The sequence below is a fragment of the Euleptes europaea genome, chromosome 19, assembly GCF_029931775.1.
Source record: "Euleptes europaea isolate rEulEur1 chromosome 19, rEulEur1.hap1, whole genome shotgun sequence".
NCBI lineage: Eukaryota > Metazoa > Chordata > Lepidosauria > Squamata > Sphaerodactylidae > Euleptes > Euleptes europaea.
The window spans coordinates 8,167,423-8,192,456 of record NC_079330.1 but is presented as its reverse complement, the minus strand read 5'-3'; the positions used below and the strand labels follow the sequence as shown (position 1 = coordinate 8,192,456).

General features: G+C 49.0%; 1 protein-coding gene across 1 annotated transcript in view; it reads left to right on the top strand.

Moving 5' to 3' along the window:
• The window catches only part of MORN1 (MORN repeat containing 1), a 93,341-nt gene that overhangs the window by 3,607 nt on the left and 64,700 nt on the right, over positions 1 to 25,034 (top strand). The window contains exons 3-7 of the mRNA XM_056865408.1: positions 12 to 110; positions 1,626 to 1,736; positions 3,495 to 3,585; positions 4,666 to 4,753; positions 22,925 to 23,021. Of these exons, the coding sequence (XP_056721386.1) occupies positions 12 to 110; positions 1,626 to 1,736; positions 3,495 to 3,585; positions 4,666 to 4,753; positions 22,925 to 23,021 (486 nt within the window). The remainder of the gene's footprint in view (positions 1 to 11; positions 111 to 1,625; positions 1,737 to 3,494; positions 3,586 to 4,665; positions 4,754 to 22,924; positions 23,022 to 25,034) is intronic.

Below are 25,034 nucleotides of genomic sequence, written 5' to 3'. Positions count from 1 at the left end.
TGCTTTTCCAGGTCATGGGAAGTTACTATTTAAGGACGGAAGTTATTATGAAGGCGAGTTTGTGAATGGAGAAATTGTGGGCAATGGATTTCGATACTGGGCACATACAGGTTTGCATTGTTGGTGGTACTTGCAATATGTACTGTAGCACTCTAAGCGATTTGTTGGTGGATGAAGCCACTGTCCGTGATTGGCTCAGCTGTGTGCTTGTCATAGAGGAAACGGACAAATCAAAAGGGTCTCTGGCTCCCATTGGTCTCTGGACATGCGAACTAAGCATATGTAGTACCTTTGTGCAGGCCACAGCCCAGTTTAAACAAGCCGTAACCTGCCTTGTATTGAGTCAGATGACTGGCAAGTGGGTCCGTGGCTCAGTGGTAGAGCACCTGCTTGGCATGCAGAAGGCCCAAAGTTCAATCCTCGGCATCTCCAGGGTGGTGTGGTTAAGATCGGTGGACTCTGATCTGGAGAAACGGGTTTGATTCCCCACTCCTCCACATGAACGGCAGACTCTAATCTGGGGAACCAGGTTGGTTTCCCCACTCCTCCACATGAAACCAGCTGGGTGACCTTGGGCCAGTCACAGTTCTCTTTGAGCTCTCTCAGCCTCAGCTACCTCACAAGGTGTCTGTGGTGGGGAGGGGAAGGGAAGGAGATTGTAAGCCAGTTTGATTCTCCTTAAAAGGTAGAGAGAGTCCATATATAAAAACCAACTCTTCTTCTTCAAGGAACAGGTGGTAGGTGTTGTGGAAGACTGAGACTCTGGGGAGCCTCTGCCAGTCTGAATAGAAAAGACTGACTTTGATGGACTGATGGTCTGATTCAGCAGAAGGCAGCTTCATGTGGTCTACCAAGGGCTGGTGGCACGGGGACTGTGCGATATTTCTCTCTCCCCCCGCACGCCTTTTTAATTACCAAAACAGTGACTGGGAGGGTGTTTCGGCACTTGAAAAGGCGGGGAGGGGGGACAAGATCTCCTGGCCCTCTGTGCTGAGGGCCCGGTTGGGATTGAGCCCTCGCTGCGTTTTTTGAAATGGCGGAAACACTCTCTGAAATGGGGTCAGTGGCCACGGGTTGGGCCCATTGCTGCTGGAACATATAATTTGGATCTTAGGCCCCTTGCATGGAGAAGCTCTCCTGCTGCATCACCTATAAACCAGACCTTATGCCTGGCCTGGGCTGCTGGTTGTGTTCACTGCGCCGAGTTCTTCCTTTCCAACCCGAAAGATTTTGAATGACTGTGCGCTGTCAAAAAGCTATTAAGTTGACTATGAAATGGAAGTACGGTACTTTTTATTCCTCCTTTAACCATAAAGAACATACTGTGAATTTTTTTTTAATGCGGCATTAAGATACCTTGGTTTTAAAGACCTGGAGGAATATGGATTACGATTCCATTAGTTTGTAAGATAAAGACTCAATGAACACTTCTTTTGTTCTTCATTAAGCTGTCCTGGTAATAAAAAGCCGCTTGGTAATTATTCACTTGTAATGTCTCCTATCGCCACTCTCTGAGAAAGGAATGGTCAAACTCTTTATTGGCACGTCAGGGATTATTAAGCTGTGTTTGCCGGAGGAATCCCCCTTCCCCCCAATGTTTTACTTTCTCGTATATTTGATTCAAGGGAATATTTACTCCGGCCAGTTTCTCTATGGAGAGCTCCAGGGGCATGGAGTCATGCAGTATAAAGACGGCCAGAGATACGAAGGGAACTTCTGCTATGGAGTGCAAGAAGGTAAGGTCCACCGCCAATTTTTGCCCTTAGAACGGGTGCAGTCAAAATTCTTAAGAGCAGCTTTGCAAGTCCCCAAATTTGTCTCTAATGCTAACATCAGGTTGGAGTTGGGCATAGTGAGGGTGGAGGCCAAAGTGAGCTTGGCCTCCCTTATTTTGTGGCATAAGATGACCGCCAATCCGCAGGGTCTGACCCCTCTGATATTGCAGGACATTTTTAGATCTTCCTGGCTTTAGGCGGTTTATAGGAAAATGGATAGTCTGGGTATTGACTTACAGGCTGTGCAGAAAATGGCCTATGGACAAGCCAAAAGGTTTATAAAACAAAGAATTTGAGACATTGAACGACAGGACGACCTGGGAAAATGCCCGGATTATAGGATCTCATCAAACAATAAGTATAAAGTGGCTCCAGCATCTTATTTGTATCAGTTAGACCATCCAAGTCTTAGAAGAGCCTTAACATTGTTTCGCTTTCAAGCTCTCCCCTCAGCAATGGTAGAGGGGCGTTTTAAAAGGACCCCAGTCAGTGACAAGCTTTGTCCGTGCAGAACTGGAGAAATGGAAACAGTGGCTCATGTGCTATTAAGATGTCCTTGGTATGAAGAGGTGCGTACCAAGTACATTCTCCCTTCGCTGAAGGGCCCTAGAGAGCCCTCAGAATCAGTAATATTGCAGACTCTTCTGGAGGGGGGAAAAGAACAGATTACCTTAGCCACAGCTAGGTTCTGTGCAATAGCACTTACAGTTCGCCTCTCAAAGGTTTCCTCAAAGATAGGTCTAATTTTAACTTAGGGGGATAAGTAAAACTTAATTTGACGGATTGGCTTTTTGTATTTTAAATTAATGTATAATCGTGAACTGCAGATAGTTTTATTAAGTGTTTTCAGAATGGCAATGCCGTAATGAAATTTTACTACTTAAGAATGTAAGGGGTCCTGAATGCCAGGAGGCTTGAGAGCCAGAAGCAGGTAGCATAGTCAGATAGCGGTCCGGGGGTCAATATCAAAAGCAAAGTCCAAATGCCAAGTCAGTGAGAGCAGTTCAGCAGTGAAATCAGCCACCTAGGGACGTGCTGAACCCCCCCTCAATGGCAATCTTTAAGCAGAGGCTGGACGAAAACTTATCAGGGATGCTCTAGGTCAGAATCCTACGGTAGAAAGGTAGCTATTTAAAGGTTTTGCTTTGTCAAGGAACAAAGAAGCATAAACAGCCACACAAAATGCATACATGCAGTTCTTATTGGGAAACTGAAATTTACAAAAAAAAACACCCCACAAAAAGGGAATACAACACGCTAATAAACAACAGTGTTCACATACAAGGGAGAACAAAGCCTCTACCACCGTTGCACAAGATTACAGCGATAGAAAATCCACAGTTGCAAACGATGCACAGAAGTGCAATGAAGAAAGTCATGTGTTAGGTTTTCATGCGTTTCTCTTTTCTTCACTTCTCACTTCCCTCTGTGCCCCCCTAGTCTCGTGCCGTGGCCCCCCATTTACGCAATTTTCACCTGTGGCCCCCTCAGAATATCCTGCCCCCCCGGGGGGGCCATATGGCCCCAGCCTGAGAACTACTGCTCTAGGCTGATCTTGCATTGAGCAGGGGTTTGGACTAGATGGCCTGTATGGCCCCTTCCAGCTCTAGGATTCGAGGATTCTTCTGCAGCTTCAAAACCAGTTCTTTTCTGCGTTTTGTTCTCTTCCAGTTTACTTCACCTTACCCCCACCCCAACCTTTTTCCGGTTTCTTTTTAGGCCACGGACAACTGACTGACAAGGAGGGACAGCAGTATGAAGGCAGCTTCTACAAAAACAGAAGACACGGAGGAGGGAAAATGAGGTTCAAGTAAGGGCTCCCCCCGCCTCCGTTTCATTCTACTACTTATTTAAAACATTTATGTCCTGCAATAAAGTGCTCAAGACAGCTTCAGAATATTGGGCAATAACAAATACAAACATAGGGTGGGATTCTACAAACCCCCCCTCCTGCCTAAATTAATGTATCTTTACAACATTACTGTTGAATCGGTTGCATGTAAATGGCATATATATTTTTTTAAAAAGGCATCATAGAAAGAAATGAACTGAGAGCCCCAGCCACAAAAACAAATGGAATAAAAAGACTAATGGTGATGGTGTAGGAAAACAAAGCCAAAAAAGCAACGTAAAAGGGCATATTGATAAATCCCTGCCGTGAAGCCACAGTTCCTCCCTGAGATGTCTGTCAGATAGCAGGAGAGGGGCCGTGGCTCAGTGGCAGAGCACCTGCTTGGCATGCAGAAAGTCCCGGGTACAATCCCTGGCATCTCCCAGTTAAAAAGATCAGATTGTAGGTGATGTGAAAGACCTCCACCTGAGACCCTGGAGAGCAGCTGCTTGTCTGAGTAGACAGTACTGATCTGAATGAACCAAGGGTCTGATTCAATATAAGGCTGCTTCATGCGTTCTTATATTCCAGAGCATTAGCAATAAGAAAAATTGGTTTTTATATGCCGACTTTCTCTACCACTTAAGGGAGACTCAAACCGGCTTACAATCACCTTTCCTTCCCCTCCCCACAACAGACACCCTGTGAGGTAGGTGGGGCTGAGAGTGTGACTAGCCCAAGGTCACCCAGCAGGCTTCATGTGTAGGAGTGGGGAAACAAATCCAGTCTCCAGATCAGACTCCACTGCTCCAAACCACCGCTCTTAACCACTACGCCACGCTGGAATATAATAGAAAATAAGGCCGCCGATCCTTGGCAAAAAAATATATTCCGACATAACTTTTGAACACATCCGTGCTCGTTCTTTGTTGCCTGGCTTTCTTTCTTTCTTGCTTCAGTGTCAAAATATGTTTAGAATCTTGTGTTTCCAGCGAAGTCTCCAATCCCTCTAAGCATTTCCTCCCGGCTAATTGTACCTCTTTTTTTTTTTAAAAAAAGAAATGGTGACGAATATGAAGGTGACTGGATCCTGGACCAGAGGCAAGGTCACGGGCTGCTTCACTGTGCTGATGGAACTGTCTACGAGGTACCTGAATACACACACGCACATGAAGCTGCCTTATACCGAATCAGACCATCAGTCCATCAAGGTCAGTGTTGTCTACTCAGACTGGCAGCTGCTCTCCAGGGTCTCAGGCAGGGGTCTTTCACATCACCTACCTGCCTAGTCCCTTTAACTGGAGATGCTGGGGATTGAACCTGGGACCTTCTGCATGCAAACCAGAGGCTCTACCACTGAGCCACAGCCCCTCAATTATAGAGAAAGTGAATACATGAAGCTGCCTTATACTGAATTAGACCCTTGGTCCATCAAAGTCAGTATTGTCTACTCAGACTGGCAGCGGCTCTCCAAGGTCTCAGGCAGAGAGGTCTTTCACATCACCTATCGCCTGGTCCTTTTGACTGGAGATGCCAGGGATCGAACCTGAGACCTTCTGCATGCCTAGCAGATACTTTACCACTGAGCCGCAGCCCCTCCCTGATCTTTCATGTATATGTTTATATGATCGGTTTGCCTCTGAAGAATGCCTGAAGTGGCTTCCCAAGGAATCGGTAAACACTAAGGTCATTAAAACCATTGAAATCAGTAATATGGATAAAACTGGAAGAATGAGACATCACCATTACAAATAGGGAGAGAGGAAACTGAGCAGTGAAACTGTACAATAAAATGGCTTCGGCGACAGAAGCATTTCCGTGAGGGCTCTCCGCACACACGGTTATAGGAACTAAAAACCCAAAGCAAATATAAGTGAATCTTGGGATGTGTGTCTGAATGGACATTATACATCTGAGGTGCCACCACTGAAAAGACCCCGTCTCTGCTTCTCCCTTCAAAAGATGGAGACCTCTAGGGCAGGGCTTTACACGCTGCTTTTAACTGGCAGGCAGGTGGGTACTGGAGACACCCAATCTCCAGTTGTCCTAATCCCAGGCCTTTTCAAGATAAGAGTCGGTGTTTTTCAATTGTTCTCAGAAACAAATTGGCGGGCACAGGTGTAGAGTTACGAGAAGAATCCATAAAATGAGCTGATCTGAAGGACCAGGTTTGGTTCCCCGTTCCTCCACATGAGCGAGGATGCTAGTCTGGTGAACCAGGTTGAACTCCTCCACATGAAGCCAGCTGGGTGACCTTGGGCTAGTCACAGCTCTCTTAGAGCTCTCTCAACTCCACCTACCTCACAGGGTGTCTGTTGTGGGGAGGGGGAGGGAAGGTGATTGTAAGCTGATTTGATTCTTCCTTAAGCGGTAGAGAAAGTCGGCATGTAAAAACCAACTCTCCTGCTGCTGCTGCTGCTTCTTCTTCTTCACCATTCCAGTAGCTAGTATCGTCTTGGTATTCTGAGATTCTTAGAAATTAGTAGTTGGGTGTTTGTTTTAAATAAAGAAATAGAACACCCCGTTGATGTAGGTTAGAGAAAGAGAAAGTGACTGACCTAAGGTATCGCAGCGGGTTTTACAACTCAGTGGGGGCTTTAAACCCAGATTTACCAATCTGTCCAACATGCTAATCACACATTGCCGTACTGTTTGGCTTGGCAGGTTTACATTTTATATAAGTGTATTTCTTGCTTTATTGTGTATTGGGTTTTTTTTTTGTGTGTGTGTGTGGTCTTCTCAATCTTTTTAGATTTCCTTCTCTCCCCTCCTCCCCCGCTTTTATGGCCGTCCTGATATCCGCCACGACACATGGCTTGTCCTGTCGCATTGCTCAGGAAAGGCAGCGGCGGCACCCATGCATAATAATGTCGGAAATTAAAAAATGAGCCCCCGCTGCTGATCTGTCTGTTAAGATGTCAGGGGCTGTCATCCAGACACTCCGCTGGTCTGGCGTGTGCTTGCATTTCAGCAGACAGCATCTCACGCAGTGCCGGATTTATGTATAAGCTAAACAAGCTATAGCTTAGGGCCCCACTCTCTTGGGGCCCCCAAAAAAATTTAAAGGAAAAAAACCTGGATGTACATTTCCAAAATATAAGATAAAAAACAAATAAAATAAAACCTACATACATCATAGGAGCCTACACAAAACACTGTTGCTGTAAGTAATGGGCCTCACCTGCTAGCCTGCTCCCTAAAATATCACTGGTTTGCTAAAATAAAAATAAAAAATCATTTTAAGTTTAATAATTATTTCACTATTAATATACTTCTTAATTGTATTTCAGTTCAATGATTACTTTGATAAAATACATATTTTGTTATGTGCAAATGGCTTTAGATAACTATTAGGTCCATAAATTACCATATAGCCTATATTCAACACAAAAAACAGCGACAATTTGTTGTTGACAAAGGATAGCTGGACATATAAAGGGCCCCATTACCTTCAATAGCTTAGGGCCTCATCAAACCTAAATCCGGCCCTGATCTCACGGTCGCTTGTGAGAGTCAAAATCTTCCCCAGATCCCAGAAAACTGTAGAAGACTGTCTCAGGAACCTTGTACCGATAAGACGGGGATGGTATACAGGTCCAAAGCAATTTAGGGTGTACCGCTCCCAATTAAAGGTAAAGGTAGTCCCCTGTGCAAGCACCATGGGGTGACGTCACATCCCGACGTTTACTAGGCAGACTATGTTTACGGGGTGGTTTGCCAGTGCCTTCCCCTGTCATCTTCCCTTTGCCCCCAGCAAGCCGGGTACGCATTTTATCATCCTCGGGAGGAGGGAAGGCTGAGTCGACTTCGAGCTGGCTACTGGAAACCAACTTCCGTCAGGATTGAACTCAGGTCATGAGCAGAGCTTTTGACTGCAGTCCTGCAGCTTACCACTCTGCGCCACGGGGCTCTCTCACCGCTCCAAACTAGCCACTTAGTACGGGAACCTAGAACAGATCCTGAGCCACTGATACTAATGTCCATCATTTTTTTTTTCTGTTTGGAGGCCAGGGGGTGAGGTGTATGGTGCTCGGGTTCTCTCCTGTGTTTATGTGGCCCTCCAGCCACGGTAAGGCTAATTCGCCAGCCGATCCTTTGAAATTAGGCTAGAGCGACTTGTTTACAACTCTGTTCACCAATGTCTCTCTGACAGTGAAACAACAAGGCTCAGTTAGGCTGCAAATACCAGACCGCAATCCCTTGGCAGGGAGTTCCGCAGGCTGACCACAACCACAACACAAAGCCCTCTCTCTGGCATACAGCTCGCTTCCAAATTCAGGGAGCACATGAACACACATGAACACATGAAGCTGCCTTATACTGAATCAGACCCCCGGTCCATCAAAGTCAGTTTTGTCTACTCAGAACAGCAGCGGCTCGCTAGGGTCTCAGGCAGGGGTCTTTCACATCACCTACTTGCCTAGTCCCTTTAACTGGACATGCCGGGGATTGAGCCTGGGACCTTCTGTATGCAGAACAGATGCTCTACCACTGAGCCATGGCCCCTCCCCATAGGGTTGCCAACCTCCAGGTGGGGCCTGGAGATCTTCCGGAATTACAACTGATCTCCAGACCACAGAGATCAGTTTCCCTGGATGCTCTTGAGGGCGGACTCTATGGTATTATACCCCGCTGAGGTCCTCCCCTTGCCAGGCTCCACCCCCCAAATCTCCCAGAATTTTCCAACCCAGAGCTGGCAACCCTAAGGACATCACACACCTACGATGCCTTTACACGCTCACACCGACGATTTCAGTTTCAAATGAGTATCTGTCTGGCTCCCGTGCCTAAGTATGTGTATCAACTCACCGGGGTGCAAAAGAGATGATATTAAAATCAACAGTGGCTCAGAAGGGGGCCTTGCGTAAATATTTTTATGACCCGCCGAACGTGCTGCTAAGTGCATGCGAGTATATTTGGGGTTTGGCAGCGACGAAGCACCGCTAATTGAAACGCTGCTTTTGCAATTGTGTTAATTGGCAATAAGAAGGAGCCTCTTCAGTGCCTACTCGTGTTGGAGGAATCGAGAGCTGGGTTTTTTTTTTTTTTTTGGGTCACGCGTGGTTTTCTGCCACATGATGGCTCTCTAACATTTGTTTAGAAAGCTCTCCTCCCGAAAAACGTTCCAGCTGGGCTTCAAAAGTTCCAGCAATTCTGATGCTAGGGTTGCCAGCTCCAGGTCTTAGAGATTTTGGGGGTGGAGCCTGGGCAAAGCGGGGTTTGGGGAGGTACTCCAACGGGGTATAATGCCATAGAGTCCACATTATATGATCATATCTGCACGGGTCCATTGATTGCATTATTAGTGAGCTGCCCCAGATCTCTGAGAAAACAACATCTAGCGCTCTTCCTATCGGACACAGTAGTTAACGTAACTGCTAGCATGGCCAGTAGGGTTGCCAGGTCCCTCTTCACAACTGCTGGGAGGTTTTTGGGGTGGAAAGGGACTTCAATGCCATAGAGTCCAATTGCCAAAGAGGCCATTTTTCTCCAGGTGAACTGATCTCTATCGGCTGGAGATCAGTTGTAATAGCAGGAGATCTCCAGCTAGTATCTGGAGGTTGGCAACCCTAATGGCCAGATTTTCTTGATTAGCAATGAAAATAAGGCAAAGATTGCTTTAGGCTATACAGTAGCCAAACAAATTGGGAATATGTATTCTGCATACTGTATTTATCATAGAGTCCACCTTCCAAAGCGGCCATTTTCGCCAGACGAACGGATCTCGGTCGCCTGGAGAAAGGCCTCAGCTGTTTCCATAATGCATGCTGGGAATTCTCCCGAAAGGGACACAGACAGACAGGGGAGGAGCTTGCATTGGTTTATGGGCCCTGTCTTGGGCAGCCCTGTATCATGATCACTCACATTCTTAACCTTCCCCATCCCCTCTGTTTGCAGACCAGACAGGCCAGCACTGGTAGGGTTGCCTGGTCCCTCTTGGCAACCGGTGGGAGGTTTGGGGGGCAGAGCCTGAGGAGGACGGAGTTTGGGGAGGGGAGGGACTTTAATGCCATAGAGTCCAATTGCCAAAGCGGCCATTTTCTCCAGTTGAACTGATCTCTATCGTCGGGAGATCAGTTGTAATAGCAGGAGATCTCCAGCTAGTACCTGGAGGTTGGCAACCCTACATAGAGCCCAATTGCCAAAGCGGCCATTTTCTCCAGGAGAAGTGATCTCTTATCGGCTGGAGATCAGTTGTAATAGCAGGAGATTACCAGCTGTTACCTGGAGGTTGGCAACCCTAAGCACTGGTGGAACACCACACCAAAAGAATATCGATACAACCGTATACACAAATCACATCGCGATTTCTCTGTTGCAATGTTTTATCAATGGTGCATGCTCATCAATAATACAACCAGGAAGGAGGGCAGCGGTGGCGAAGACCACGTGCTCAGTACTTTATGAAAAGATACAAAAAGCGACAAAGCAGAGTTTTAAAACTCTCTGGCTATGCTTTGGAAACGGGATCAGGCCGTTCAGAACTCCATATTCAGGGAGAAATTTGGATCAGGAGTATTTTGGAAGCTCCTAATAGGACGATCCCTGCTGGATCAGACCAAAGGCCCATCAATTTTAGCAACCTCTTTCCCACAGGATGTGGGTTGGCTTCACGGTATGTCGGTTTATGCAGGCCTGGGTTATTTTATTCCAGTCCTGTTTCTCATGCATGTGACTACATGTGTCAGAGATGTATTTGAAAAATATTTGCTGCACATTTTCCCAGCGTTTTTTGAAGTGGCGGGACGTTACTCACTTGAAATTAGCTCTTGTTTTGCATTTATTTACATTCATTTTTAAAAAAAAATCCTGGAGATTGAATGTTCCGAGTTCTGTTAGTCATTATATTTACGCCCGTGCCACCATGTATATATGTGATTGAAAGCTTCCTAAGTCTGCCAACAGCAATAATCGCTCAGCTTAATTGAGGGGAGCGGATGCGCAAACGCTTCTCTTCAGGCTGTTACCATCTCGCTGGAAAAACTGAGGAACTAGATGAGGGGATAGGTTGATCCACTCAGATTGTGTCTACTCGGCGTATTTGACTGCTTGAAAAAGTAGGCAGAACATAGACTTGTGAAAAAGTTTTGCTTCTATCTGATCTGGAGAACCAGGTTTGATTCCCCAGTCCTCCACATGAACAGCGGAGGCTGTTAACCGGGTTGGTTTCCCCACTCCTACACACGAAGCTAGCTGGGTGACCTTGGGCAAGTTACAGCTCTGTTGGAGCTCTCTCAGCCCAGCCTACCTCACAGGGTGTCTGTTGTAGGGAGGGGAAGGGAAGGTGATTGTAAGCCGGTTTGAGTCTCCCTTAAGTGGTAGAGAAAGTTGGCATATAAAAACCAACTCTTCTTCTATTTAATATAAAAGTATGGTTCACATGAAGACACATGAACACATGAAGCTGCCTTCTACTGAATCAGACCCTTGGTCCATCAAAGTCAGTGTTGTCTACTCAGACCTCCAGGGTCTCAGGCAGAGGTCTTTCACATCACCTACTTGCCTAGTTCCTTTAACTGGAGATGCCAGGGATGGAACCTGGGACCTCCTGCATGCAAAGCAGAGGCTCTACCATTGAGCCACGGCCCCTCCCCTAGGAGGTTCTGATCCTCACAGTTTGCGGGGGGAGCTAAGGAAGCCATACTTATGTTTTGTTTCATTAGAGATTATACCCTTCTCTGTTCCACAACCTTAGAGGGATATTATTATCGTCGCTGTTATGTAAAACATTTATATGCCACCTTTCCACCCAAATAGGGCCCCCAAGACAGCAAACAACAAGATATTAAAACATTAAAAGCATGTAAAATACATATATGCCCTGACCTGGATAGCCCAGGCTAGCCCAACCTCGTCAGGTCTCGGAAGCTAAGCAGGGTTGGGCCTGGTTAGTATTTGGATGGGAGACCACCAAGGGATAACAGTGGCAATATGCAGAGGAAGGCAATGGCAAACCACCTCTGAACGTCTCTTGCCCTGAAAATTATACGGGGTCACCGTACGTCAGCTGTGACTTGACAGCAGAAAAAATATATATATAACAACAGTAACAATAATTTTAAAAAGATACAACATAACCAGGGGGGAGGGGCAATGAAAATTTACTGGAGGTACGCCGAACATAAGAATATAAGAAAGGCCATGCTGGATCAGACCAAGGCCCATCAAGTCCAGCGGTCTGTTCACACAGTGGCCAACCAGGTGCCTCTAGGAAGCCCACAAACAAGACCACTGCAGCAGCACTGTCCTGCCTGTGTTCCACAGTGCCTAATATATTCGGCAAGCTCCTCTGATCCTGGAGAGAATAGGTATGCATCATGACCAGTAGCCATTTTGACTAGTAGCCATGGATACCCCTCTCCTCCATGAATATGTCCACTCCCCTCTTCAAGCCCTCCAAGCTGGCAGCCATCACCACATCCTGGGGCAGGGCATTCCACAATTTAACTATGCGTTGTGTGAAGAAATACCTCCTTTTATCTGTTTTGAATCTCTCCCCCTCCAGCTTCAGCAGATGACCCCACATTCTAGTATTATGATAGAGAGAGAAAAGCTTCTCCCTGTCCACTCTCTCCATACCGTGTATAATTTCATAGACCGCCATCACGTCTCCCCTTAACCGCCTTCTTTCCAAGCTAAACAGCCCTAAGCGTTTTAATTGCTCCTCATAGGGCAGTTGCTCCAGTCCCCTAATCTTTTTGGTTGCTCTTTTCTTCACCTTCTCAAGCTCTGCAATATCCTTTCTTAGGTGAGGTGACCAGAACTGTACACAGTATTCCAAGTGGGGTCTCACCATAGATTTGTGCAAGGGCAAGAAGATGATAGCAGCAGTTTTATTCTCTATTCCTGGCATGACTTGGGTATAAGGCAGCTTCATGTTTTTCCTACCAGCATAATCCAACAGTGCTTTTTTCCCCCGAATTCAGGATGGCCGATACATCTCAGGACCTCCGGCGGCTGTTCCTTCGGCAGGGCAGGGAGCGAGGCTTTTCTTTCAGGGGCGGGGAGCTCTCCTCCTTCGCAGGTGGGAGAAGCCCATAAGGTTAGCCACCTGTTTTGGTACGGTTAACAGGTGTACCGAGCAGCAGGTCTTCCTCCGGGAAAGAAGACAAACGAAATGCAGCCAAAACACACAAAGTTGCGGCAACGGGGAAAGACTGCAGCTCAGCATCTGCTAACTGGAATCTCTGGCGCAGAAGCCGGAGGCTGCATGGCAGTATTAGACTGGCTGGCAGGGAGGGCGTCAGCTGAAACCCTTCTTGGGGGAAGGGCCGTTAACTCCAGGATAGAGCCTGGGTGTTGTGGGTGGGAGGCCACCCAGTTCAGTCCACTCCAGATCTCCAGCTGAAGCAGGGATGAGAAAGAAGTTGGCATCATACCTTAGAGAGCCACTCATACTGATCTGACTTGACAGGTCGGCTTCATGCAGCCGTTGGGGGTGGGTGGGCCAACTGAGCAAGGATTTGAACCTAAGCCTTCTACAACATTTTAATCTCACATTCTCTCCATTCCACCAGCTTGCTCCTTTGTTTGAATGGTTAACTTCTGGTAGTGGTTAAGAGCAGTGGTTTGAAGTGGAATCCCGTAAAATTTTCAAGGCAAGAGACATTTAGAGGTGGTTTGCCATTGCCTTCCTCTGCGTGGTGCCAGCATGGTGTAGTGGTTAAGAGCAGTGGTTTGGAACGGTGGACTCTGATCTGGAGAACCAGGTTTGATTCCCCACTCCTCCACATGAGCAGTGGAGGCTAATCTGATGAACTGGATTTGTTTCCCCGCTCCTACACATGAAACCAGCTGAGTGACTTGGACTAGTCACACTCTCTCAGCCCCACGTACCTCACAGGGTGTCTGTTGTGGGGAGGGGGAGGGAAGGTGATTGTACACCGGTTTGAGTCCCCCTTAAGTGGTAGAGAAAGTCGGCATATAAAAACCAACTCTTCTTCTCCTTCTCACTGGATGCTTATTAGTGGAGTAGGGCTGCCAACTCCCACTTGGGAATATCCTGGAGATTTGGGAGTGGAGCCTGGGGAGGGCAGGGTTTGTTGAGGGGAGGGACCTCAGCTGGGTGTATTGCCATAGAGTCCACTATGTAAGCTGGTTTGATTCTTCCTTAAGTGGTAGAGAAAGTCTGCATATAAAAGCCAGCTCTTCTTCATACCCTGCTCTTCTTCCAGGAAAGTAATTTAACTATCTGTTCTGTCTGTCTAAAGAGTTCAGGTAGTGTACCCGCTCCCTTTGTCTTCACAACAACCTTATGAGGCAGGCTAGGCTGAGAGACAGTGGCTGGCTGGAGGTCACCACACCTCTGTGGCAGAGCATGTTCAGAAGGACCGAGGTTCAGATGGTAACATTGGTCCAGCTCCCCCTCCCCAAAACATGAAAAAGGAAAGGGCTCTCGCTGATACCATAGAAAGCAACCACCACTTGAGGCCAAACAACAGAATGTGATTTTTAACTAGTCAGATCTGGGTTCTCCATTCATGGAATACTGCGCGCACCTCTAAAAATGGGGGAAATACCACCTGCTGTGGAGCTGTTTTGGCTGGGGAAAACAGTGCAGGGGGAAGGTGCCTCCTACCACACCAGGGTCCTGAGCCGAATCAGAGTCCATGGGTTTTTTTGAAAGCCGTTCCTTGCGGCTGCAAGGAAAGCGAGTCCCGACTTGTTAAAAATCGTACCACGTTGTTCGGCCCTCATAGTAAACGCCGAGCTGGGTGAGCCAGGAGTTCATACTCAGGATACGTCACTTCGAGCTCTGTCCTGCTTAGCTTCCGAGATCGACCTACATTGTGCGTCTCAGTGTGTTCTCTTTTGCTTGGGGCAGCTTCAGATTAATTTGGGATGCAATGGGATGGAGCCGATAACGGAACTGTTTTGGGCTTCAGATCAATCAAACCAGGAGCTTTTGGAAATGATACGCTGTCAGAGACTTGCACAATGAGAATGAAGTAACCAAAATTAATTGCAATAAGAGGCATAATAGCGGCTCGGTTAGGAATAGAAACACTATAAATAAGGCGGGAATTGTTTCCCCAAAGTTAAATACATGTTTCTTGCCATTAATTTCAAAACACCTTTTTCCTTATTTATAAGCAGAAGCCTCCCAGCTTCTTGCTTGGCAAACTCCTGAAAGACAGCGGTACCCAATGTTACACACACACACAACACCTAATTCCTGCATCCGAAGAAGGAGAAAGAATGTCAGTAGACTTGTCGAAAAGAAGCAAAAAAGGATTTTGTGTATCTCTCGGCAGGAAAATGGGTTTGGTGTCTTGAAATGTACTGAGGGGTCCAGCTTCATGTTACCAGGGAAATCTGGGATTGTGTCTCCTGACATTTTATTTCGGGTTAAGGGGGCAGATTAGCCTCCGCCGCTTATGTGGAGGAGCGGGGGATCAAACCCGGTTCTCCAGATCAAACTTCACCACTCCAAACCACCACTCTTCACCACTACACCATGTTGGCTGAAAGACCTCTGCCTGACACGCTGGAGAACCGCTTCCAGTCTGAATAGACAATACTGACTTTGATGGACCGAGGGTCTGATTCAGTATAAGGCAGCCTCATGTGTTCTGTGTGCTCTCTGTGGCCCTGGGGCAGAGCTCGTAGAGAGAGTCTAGATCTCCGCTGTGTTCGACAGTGGCCACCTGGATTCACTTCCCATAAGCTTTGGAGCAGTCCCTTTGCGTTTGGCGACGATTCTGGAGCAAATTTGTTTTGTACTTTGGCATTGGCCATCTGTTAACACCTCGCTGAGTTGCTCCAGGCTCTGGTGGTTTGGGTTTATTTTTTCCTGCATAACCTCCAACAAAGTGAAGTGAGTTTTCCACTGCAGCGGTCTAGGTTTTTGGTTGGGTGTCTTTTTTTCAAAACGGAAGCTTCAGAGGAGGAGACCAGCGTGGCATAGTGGTTAAGAGCGGTGGTTTGGAGCGGTGGAGTCTGATCTGGAGGACTGGGTTTGATTCCTCACTCCTCCACATGTGCGGCGGAGGCTAATCTGGTGAACGGGATTTGTTTCCCCACTCCTACACACAAAGCCAGCTGGGTGACCTTGGACAAGTTACAGTTCTATTAAGAGTTCTCTCAGCCCCACCTACTCCACAGGGTGTCTGTTGTGGGGAGGGGAAGGGAAGGAGATTGTAAGCTGGTTTGATTCTTCCTTAAGTGGTACAGAAAGTCAGCGTATAAAAACCAACCCCTCCTCCTCCTCCTTATCGTACCATCTTGAACCAGCTCTGTTTGCAGTACAGCCAACCCCCCCCCCCCACACACACACACATTCTTGATCTCTGGGGACAACGGGGCACGGCCTTGCACAACAGCTGTCAATTTAGATATTTAAAGGGTCACAGAGAGGGGAACAATAGTTTTCTGTATGCACAGCTACCGGGGCTCAAACCCACGGCTGTAAGCCGTGATGAAACAGGGTTTGGGTTCTAGCAGAGATGGCCCTTTGGCAACTCCCGGGCAATATCAGGCTTACCGCCTGACTTGGACCTCCCCTTCCCCGGCTGAACCTGCATGTAGTTCTCACCAAGGACACGTTCAAGCCAACAGGCTCGGTGTACGGGAGAGGACGATGATGCCGTAGCCGAAATGGAAGCCTCATGGTGAGAGCCAGCGTGGTGTAGTGGTTAAGAGCAGTGGTTTGGCATCCCCACCCCAAAGAATGCTGGAGAGGGGTAGCTCAGTGTGGGTGCTGAGTGTGGGTGCCCTGCCCCAAAGAACTATCCTTCTCCGGATTTCCTGGGGGCCAGGGGGTGACCATGAAGCCACCGCGTTGCAGACGTGCCGTTTGATCTGTATTTAATTGGAGAATATGTCAGAGAAGACCAGATGGTAACAAAGGCTCGGGTTGGGCTTCATTGGAAAATCCGCATCACGAGAGAGTCGGCTCCCAGTAGCAGAAGAAGAAGATTTGGTTTTTCTATGCCGACTTTCTCTGCCACTTAAGGTAGAATCAAACCGGCTTACAATCACCTTCCCCTCCCCACCACAGATACCCTGTGAGGCAGGTGGGGCTGAGAGAGCTCTAAGCTGTGACTAGCCCAAGGTCACCCAGCTGGCTTCGTGTGGAGGGCTGGGGAAACCAACCCGGTTCACCAGATTAGCCTCCGCCACTCCTGTGGAGGAGCGGGGAATCAAACCCAGTTCTCCAGACTCCGCCGCTTCAAACCGCCTCTCTTAGCCACTACACCACGCTGGCTCAAGCGTAGGTTGTGGCAACTCCCCCTTCCTCTTTCCCTCCCCTTCATCGGCGGCCTGGCTGGTGGGATGGCTTTACCCCCTTCCTTCCCCTGCTGCCCCGAGGACCCCTCTGTTGCTCCGGCTGTTCCCGCGCTTGGCACCCTTGCGACTGGCGTGGATGACGCTTTTTCAGAGAATGTCAGCATTTGCAAAAAAAAAAAAAAAACCTCTCCCGTGTGTTGCATTGCTAAGCAACTTTTAGCGACACTTTACCCCCGCTCCTCCTGCCATCTGGGAGAAGAGGCTGGCCTAGGCAAACGTGCCAGGGGGAAACGTAGGAGGCGGCCACGCTGTACCGGGGAAGGGGGCGGGGGAAGAGGGAGAGCAGCCAGCGATGCAAACAGCAAGTAACTGTGAGAGGGCTGGCAGGATACGGACAGCCATTTTTTTTAATGTGTATGGATGATGCACGATAACAGTGATAACACATTCTGTTGCGGTCCCTGTTTTCTCTCATCCCCCCCCTGCCCCCCAGTGGATTTTGAAATCCCTTCTGGCTCAAGCATAACATGGTCTTGGCCCTATGGGAGTTGGTGCCTCAGTAGCTAGCCCCAGTAGCTTAGATGCAGTTCATAAGAACATAAGAATGGCTGTGCTGGGTCAGACCAAGGCCCATCAAGTCCAGCAGTCTGTTCCCGCAGTGGCCAACCAGGTGCCTCTAGGAACCCACAAACAAGTCGACTGCAGCAGCATTACCCTGCCTGCACTCCACAGCACCTAATATAACAGGCATGCTCCTCTGATCCAGGAGAGAATAGGTGTGCATCATGACTAGTACTCATTTTGACTAGTAGCCATGAATAGCCCTCTCCTCCATGAACATGTCCACTCCCCTCTTAAAGCCTTAAGAACATAAGAACAATAAGAAAAGCTGTGCTGGATCAGACCCAGGCCCATCAAGTCCAGCAGTCTGTTCACACAGTGGCCAACCAGGTGCCTCTAGGAAGCCCACAAACAAGGCAACTGCAGCAGCATTGTCCTGCCTGTGTTCCACAGCACCTAATATAATTATATATAATATAATTATCATAAGAATATAAAAAGGCCCTGCTGGATCAGACCAAGGCCCATCAAGTCCAGCAGCACACAGTGGCCAACCAGGTGCCTCTAGGAAGCCCACAAGCAAGATGACTGCAGCAGCATTGTCCTGCCTGTGTTCCACAGCACCTAATATGATAGGCATGCTCCTCTGGTCCTGGAAAGAATAGGTATGCATCATGACTAGTATTCATTTTGACTAGTAGCCGTGGATAGCCCTTTCCTCCCTGAACTTGTCCACTCCCCTCTTCAAGCCTTCCAGATTGGCAGCCATCACCACATGTTGGGGCAGGGAGTTCCACAATTTAACTACGCGTTGTGTGAAGTTGAAGTTGGGATGATGTTTGGTGGGCCGTGGCTCGGTGATAGAGCATCTGCTTTATACGCTCAAGGTTCCAAGTTCAATCCCTGGCACCTCCAGTAAAAAGGATCGGGTGGCAGTTGATGTGAAAGACCTCCACTTGGAGAGCTGCTGACAGTGAAAGTAGACAGTATAGATCTTGATGGACCAAGGATTTGACTCAGTCGAAGGCAGCTTCTGCCACTACAGAACAGAATCCTCCTAATCCTGAGAATCAGGTGGTCCAAGAGAGCCAGTCACTTCCTAATACTTGCGCTATATTCCCTTGTGCCCAAGGGAAGCTTCTATGCTGCCCCTCTGTGCTTTTCGACTGACTGCATGTTAGGTGCTCTTTCTGTGCCAGATAACCGCTATCTTCCTCGTCCCTACCCGTTTGCCTTGTGCGCATCACAAGAAGGAGAGAAGTAGGACAGAAGAAGAAGAGTTGGTTTTTATATGCCGACTTCTCTACCACTTAAGGGAGACTCAAACCGGCTTCCAATCACCTTCCCTTCCCCTCCCCACAACACACACCCTGTGAGGTAGGTGGGGCTGAGAGAGCTCTAAGAGAGCTGTGACTAGCCCAAGGTCACCCAGCTGGCTTCGTGTGTAGGAGCGAGGAAACAAATCCAGTTCACCAGATTAGCCTCCGCCGCTCAGGTGGAGGAGAGGGGAATCAAACTCGGGTCTCCAGATCAGAGTCCACTCTCTAGGAAGGGTACTAGAAAGGGGAGAGCCTGGCAGATGTGGTCTTCCCCTGTGGCCACCAGCTGAGGAACAGTTGCCCTAGGTTGATGCTATCGCAATAATTATGTAGAAATGAAAAGGATCTCAACAGGGTAGTGCTTAAGAGACCACGGCTGCGATACAAGAGCCGGCTAATCTCTCTGCCTCCCCGCTCTCGTCGAAATCCAAAGCGGACCTGTAATTTCAGGGAAACTTTCTTAGGTCACATGAACACATGAAGCTGCCTTCTACTGAATCAGACCCTTGGTCCATCAAAGTCAGTATCGTCTACTCAGACCGGCAGTAGCACTCCAGGGTCTCAGGCAGGGGTCTTTCACATCACCTCCTTGCCTAGTCCCTTTAACTGGAGATGCCGGGGATTGAACCTGGGACCTTCTGCATGCCAAGCAGATGCTCTACCACTGAGCCATGGCCCTTCCCCAAACCCTTCCACTGTCAGGGATACTCAAACAATGCACGTGGGGACCGTTCCTATGTCTTCACTATGTTTCATCATGTATATTAATGGAGAGAAACCCAAAAGAGACACATCCACTAGCCATGGTCCAGGATCGAATTAGTAAGCGTAAGTCACGACGGTAAACAAGAGGAATAACCTGGCATCTCTTTCCGGGTCTCTAGCACCTGCAAGGAGGGCGAAGTGGCTTTTTCGGGTGGGGGGACACACAAACAAGCAGCACAGAACGCGTGCCTCTTTGCCGCGGATTCATCCTAAGCGAAATTGTTTTTGTGAAACGCCTGAGAAGAGCGATGGAAAAAACAGAACGAGCCCAGTTGCTGCAGCAACCCTATTCCTACGCCTGTTTTGGAGCTGCCAGGATAATTGCCGTCTCCCCCTTTCTCTCTCTGTCTCCCCCCCTCTATTTTGGAGACTAGTTGCTAAGGGTGTAAAGAAGAGAGAGCGGCAGAATTCGAGTCTCCGGATCCATCTGGGATTTTGATGGAGGCTCGGATAAATTTAGTGTGATAGTAGCACTTTGTTCCGCGCAAGCCACCGTTTGTCCGCCAGCAAGCGCCAGAAGCCCGGCAGACGGCCCCGGGGGGGGGGGGGAGAGAGAAAAAAGAAATTTAATTCCCAGCTGAACACAAGCGAGATGGCTCGAGATGGCTTGGAGAGAGTGGACAGGGAGAAGCTTTTCTCCCTCTCATAATACTGGAACGCGGGGTCATCTGCTGAAGCTGGAGGGGGAGAGATTCAAAACGGATAAAAGGAAGTATTTCTTCACACAACGCATAGTTAAATTGTGGAACTCCCTGCCCCAGGATGTGATGGCTGCCAACTTGGAAGGCTTGAAGAGGGGAATGGACATGTTCATGGAGGAGAGGGGTTTTCATGGCTACTAGTCAAAATGGATACTAGTCAGGATGTGTACCTGTTCTCTCCAGGATCAGAGGCGCGTGCCTATTCTATTAGGTGCCGTGGAACACAGGCAGGATGGTGCTGCTGCAGTTGTCTTGTTTGGGGCTTCCTAGAGGCACCTGGTTGGCCACTGTGAACAGACTGCTGGACTTGATGGGCCTTGGTCTGATCCAGCAGGGCCTTTCTTATGTTCTTATGAGGCGTTAAAGCCTGAATAATGGATATTTTTTGGGGGGAGGAGTGGATTTTCTAGCTCCCAGCAGCCCATTCATCTTATGGCCCATGTATCTTGTGGTGTTTCTTTTCGCTTTTCTGAAATGCACACCACCTTCAGAGGTTCCCCCCACCCTCCATGACGTACACCCGTCGGCTGACGGGTCACCTCCCACGCCCAGATTTCTAGCTTTCGTTGGCTTTCAGTCCAGGAGTCTGAGTCGCTTGTTTTGATGGCTGCTACAGATGGGAATCCTTGTGGCTTCTCCCCCGCCCCCACGTGGAAATCAATCTCCCGCCTCGATTTGGCCCTGCATGCGTCCTGGCATGATCTGCCTGGCATTCCTGTACTGGCTCTGTCATTTCTCGATGTGGTGACCTTGAATCAGACCCTGTTAAATTTCTCTCTGCCCCCCTCCCCAAATTGATCCGCTGCAAGCCAAGGACAACACTGAGGTAGTTGGACCGATGATCCGACAGGGTCTGAGGGGACTTCAGAGGTTCGGGGAGGACCCCCAGCATCCTGGCAGAGCCCACGCTTGGCATGGAGAACATCCCTGCCTGCGCATGCCCACTGAGCCATGAATGGGCTCTCCAGCTTTGTGCCCATGCACGTTAAGAAAATATTGGCCTCCCTCCAAAGCCATCCTTTCAGGGATAGTTTCAGATGGGTTGGTGTGTCGGTCTGAAGTAACACATGAACAAATGAAGCTGCCTCATACTGAATCAGACCCTTGGTCCATCAAAGTCAGTCTACTCAGATCGGCTCTCCAGGGTCTCAGGCAGGGGTCATTCACATCACCTACTTGCCTAGTCCCTTTAACTGGAGATGCCGGGGATTGTACCTGGGACCTTCTGCATGCCAAGCAGATGCTCTGCCACTGAGCCATGGCCCCTCCCCTAGAAGAAGTAGAAGAACAAGATCCAAGCAGTAGCACCTTAAAAGACCAACCAAGTTTCCAGGGTATATGTTTTCAAGAGTTGAAGTTCCTGAGCTTTGACTTTCGAAAGCTTATATCCTGGAAGTCTTGTTAGCCATTAAGAGCCAGCATGGTGTAGTGGTTAAGAGCGGTGGTTTGGAGCGGTGGACTCTGATATGCAGAACCAGGTTTGGGGCTGAGAGAGCTCTAAGAGAACTGTGACTAGCCGAAGGTCACCCAGCTGGCTTCATGTGTAGGAGTGGGGAAACCAACCCGGTTCACCAGATTAGCCTCCGCCACTCATGTGGAGGAGTGGGGAAACCAACCCGGCTCTTCAGATTAGAGTCTGCTGCTCATATGGAGGAGTGGGGAATCAAACCTGGTCCTCCAGGTCAGAGTCCATCCCTGCGAACCACTGCACTTAACCACTATACCACGCTGGCTCTCAAAGTAAGCAGCTCAGCCACTTAAGTTGGAGGAAGGTCCCTCAGACTGGAGGAAGGCTTCAAACTTTGCTGAGTGGAGCAGCTGGATCCATCCCAGAGTCAGGAAAGACCTTTCTCTCCCTAAGGTCTTGGAGAATTGCCACCAGTCAAAGTAAACTGCATCCGCCTAGATAGACCCATGGTCTTAGATAAGGCTGGAGGTCAGAGTTCTTAAGGGAAGGGGCGGGCTCATGGGTAGAACCCAAGCTTTGCCTGCAAGAAGTCCCTGGTTAAAGGATCTTAAAGAGCAGGTGTTGGGGGGGGGGCAACCCATTCTCTGCCTAAATGCTTGGAAAGCTGCTGCTGCCAGTCAAAGCAGGCAATACTGAGCTCAACGGCCAGGTGCTGCTATGTGGTGTGAGGCTGCTGTGGATGCTGAGCGTGCATTCTGCTTCAAGGAACATGTGATGCCCGCCAGGAGCCTTTCGTTCAACGCCCAGATCCGTCGGCAAAATTCAAACCTGCTCAAGGATGGGAGGGATCGCGCTTTCCCCAGTTCCACATTTTCCTAAGCTTTGCAAAACATAGGTGGGGACAGAACACGGTATCTTTCTCCTTTTAAGGGTAGCCCATTGCATCCTCACCATAATGCCGTGTGGTTCCTTGATGGGCAGCCTGCTGTAGCAACCCCCCTGCCCCCAAGTCAGCATGCTTTGGTTTTCCCAGCTCCCCACTCCTTCTATTTAGAGGTCATACCAGAGCGGCTACATAATCCTGGGCTGTTGTTTGCTTCCCGCCACCAACACCCCGTCTCTCCGCTCCCGGTCAACATTTTTTTTTCACGCCAATTTTGGAAGGGTATTTCTAAAGAGTCCCCCTTAGGGCCACCTGCTCTGCTATTACAAGCGGCCGGATTAAACCCTCCCTTCTATAGTCTCCCGCGTCGCCGTCTAAATTTGAAACCAATGCATATCTTCTTTCTTTCCCCCCCCTTCCTCCCCCTGCCCCCTTCTCCTTCCGTTTGAAGGGACAGTGGAGAAATGACACGTTCAACGGACAGGGCTCCATAATCCATTGTTCCGGTGTCATCTATGACGGGCAGTGGCTGAATGGCTACCCGGTTGGTACGTACTTTGATTATGCCACCAGGTTAGTAATGAGGCTTTGGCACAATACCCCTGCCTTTCACTCTGTTGATTAATACGCTCGGACCACAGCGTTGGCATCCTCTATGGCTGGGACATGTCAATCATAACAGTGCAGGCGCTAGCAGACTGTCTAGGGCCAGGGCGCGAGTGGAAATCCGTTAACGCAGCGAAAGGAGGGACCGTACCACCACCCGCACACAGTTGCTATTTTGGAGGAATGTGGTTCTCCCCCCCCCCTTATTTGTGTATTTTGCATGGGAAAGCTTCCACCGGTTTGTCAGCTGGACTGGCTGAGCCTCCGAAAGGTCCATCGGAGGAGGAGGAGGAGGAAGAGAAAGAAGAAGAAGAGTTGGTTTATATGCCGACTTTCTCCACCATTTAAGGAAGAATCAAACAGACACCTGATGTAAGACCACTGGTCTATCTAGGTGGATGCTGTTTACTTTGACTGGCGGCAATTCTCCAAGACCTTAGGGAGAGAAAGGTCTTTCCTGGCACCAGGGCAGATCCAGCTGCTCCGCTCAGCAAAGTCTGAGGGCCCTTCCTCCAGCTTAAGTGGCTGAGCTGCTTACTTTGAGAGCCAGTGTGGTGTAGTGGTTAAGAGCGATGGATTGGAGCTGTGGACTCTAATCTGGAGAACCGGGTTTGATTCCCCACTCTTCCACATGAATGAGGGATGCTAATCTGGTGAACCGGGCTGGTTTCCCTACTCCCAAACATGAAGCCAGCTGGGTGACCTTGGGCTAGTCACAGCTCTCTTAGAGCTCTCTAAGGCAGAATCAAACTGGCTTACAATCACCTTACCTTCCCCCCCTCCCCACAACAGACACCCTGTGAGGTAGATGGGGCTGAGAGAGCTCTAAGAGAGCTGTGAGTAGCCCAAGGTCACCCAACTGGCTTCATGTGGAGGAGTGGGGGAACAAACCCGGTTCACCAGATTAGCCTCCACCGCTCCTGTGGAGGAGTGGGGAATCAAACCCGGTCCTCCAGATCAGATTCCAGTGCTCCAAACCACCTCTCTTAACCACCATACCATGCTGGCTCTCAATGTAAGGCAAAAAAATGTAGATGTGCAAACAGAGTGACTTGTGAGCAGATCTGATCAGAGCATACCTGCGCGCCACCGGAGATTTTTTTTGAGAGAGAGCACACCACTATGTGTATTTCTAAATGTTATTTTTAGCTATTATATGCATTATCTCTGGTGTGATGTTAGTGTTGTCGACTCTGGGTTGGGGAATTCTTGGAGGTCAGGGGGTGGAGCCTGGGGAGGGCGGGGTTTGAGGAGGGGAGGGACGTCAGCAAAGTATAGAATCAGGCTCTTGGTCCATCAAAGTCAGTATTGTCTGTTCAGACTGGCAGCGGTTCTCCAGGGTCTCAGGCAGAGGTCTTTTACATCACCTACTTGCATGGTCCCTTTAACTGGAGATAGCCGGGGATTGAACCTGGGACCTTCTGCATGCCAAGCAGAGGCTCTGCCACAGAGCCACGGCCCCTCCCCTGTGTCTGTTGAAGCCAGTGATGCTTAGGATTGCACCATACGTCTTCTCTCACATTGTTTCCCTCCATCCAAAAGATACACCTCTGACTGCTTTTAGCCGCGGCAGGGAGAAAAAGACGTGCATGGGTCATACAGGGTTGCCACCTCCAGGTTGGGAAATACCTGGAGATTTGAGGGGGTAGAGGGCAGGGTTTGGGGAGGGGAGGGACCTCTGCAAGGGGGACTCTATGGCATTATACCCCACTGAGGTCCCTCCTTTCCCAACCCTGCCCTCCTCAGGCCCCCCACCAAAGTGGCCATTTTCTCGGGGTGAACTGATCTCTGTTGCCTGGAGATTAGTTGTGATAGCGGGAGGCCTCCAGCCACCACCTGGAGGTTGGCCACCCTAGTCACGTAATGTCGTCAATTAAAATCTGGGCAGATCCTAAACCACCCTCATCACTCCCTCCCCATTTGTGGTAGTGATGTGACATTTAGTGGGAGGAGAG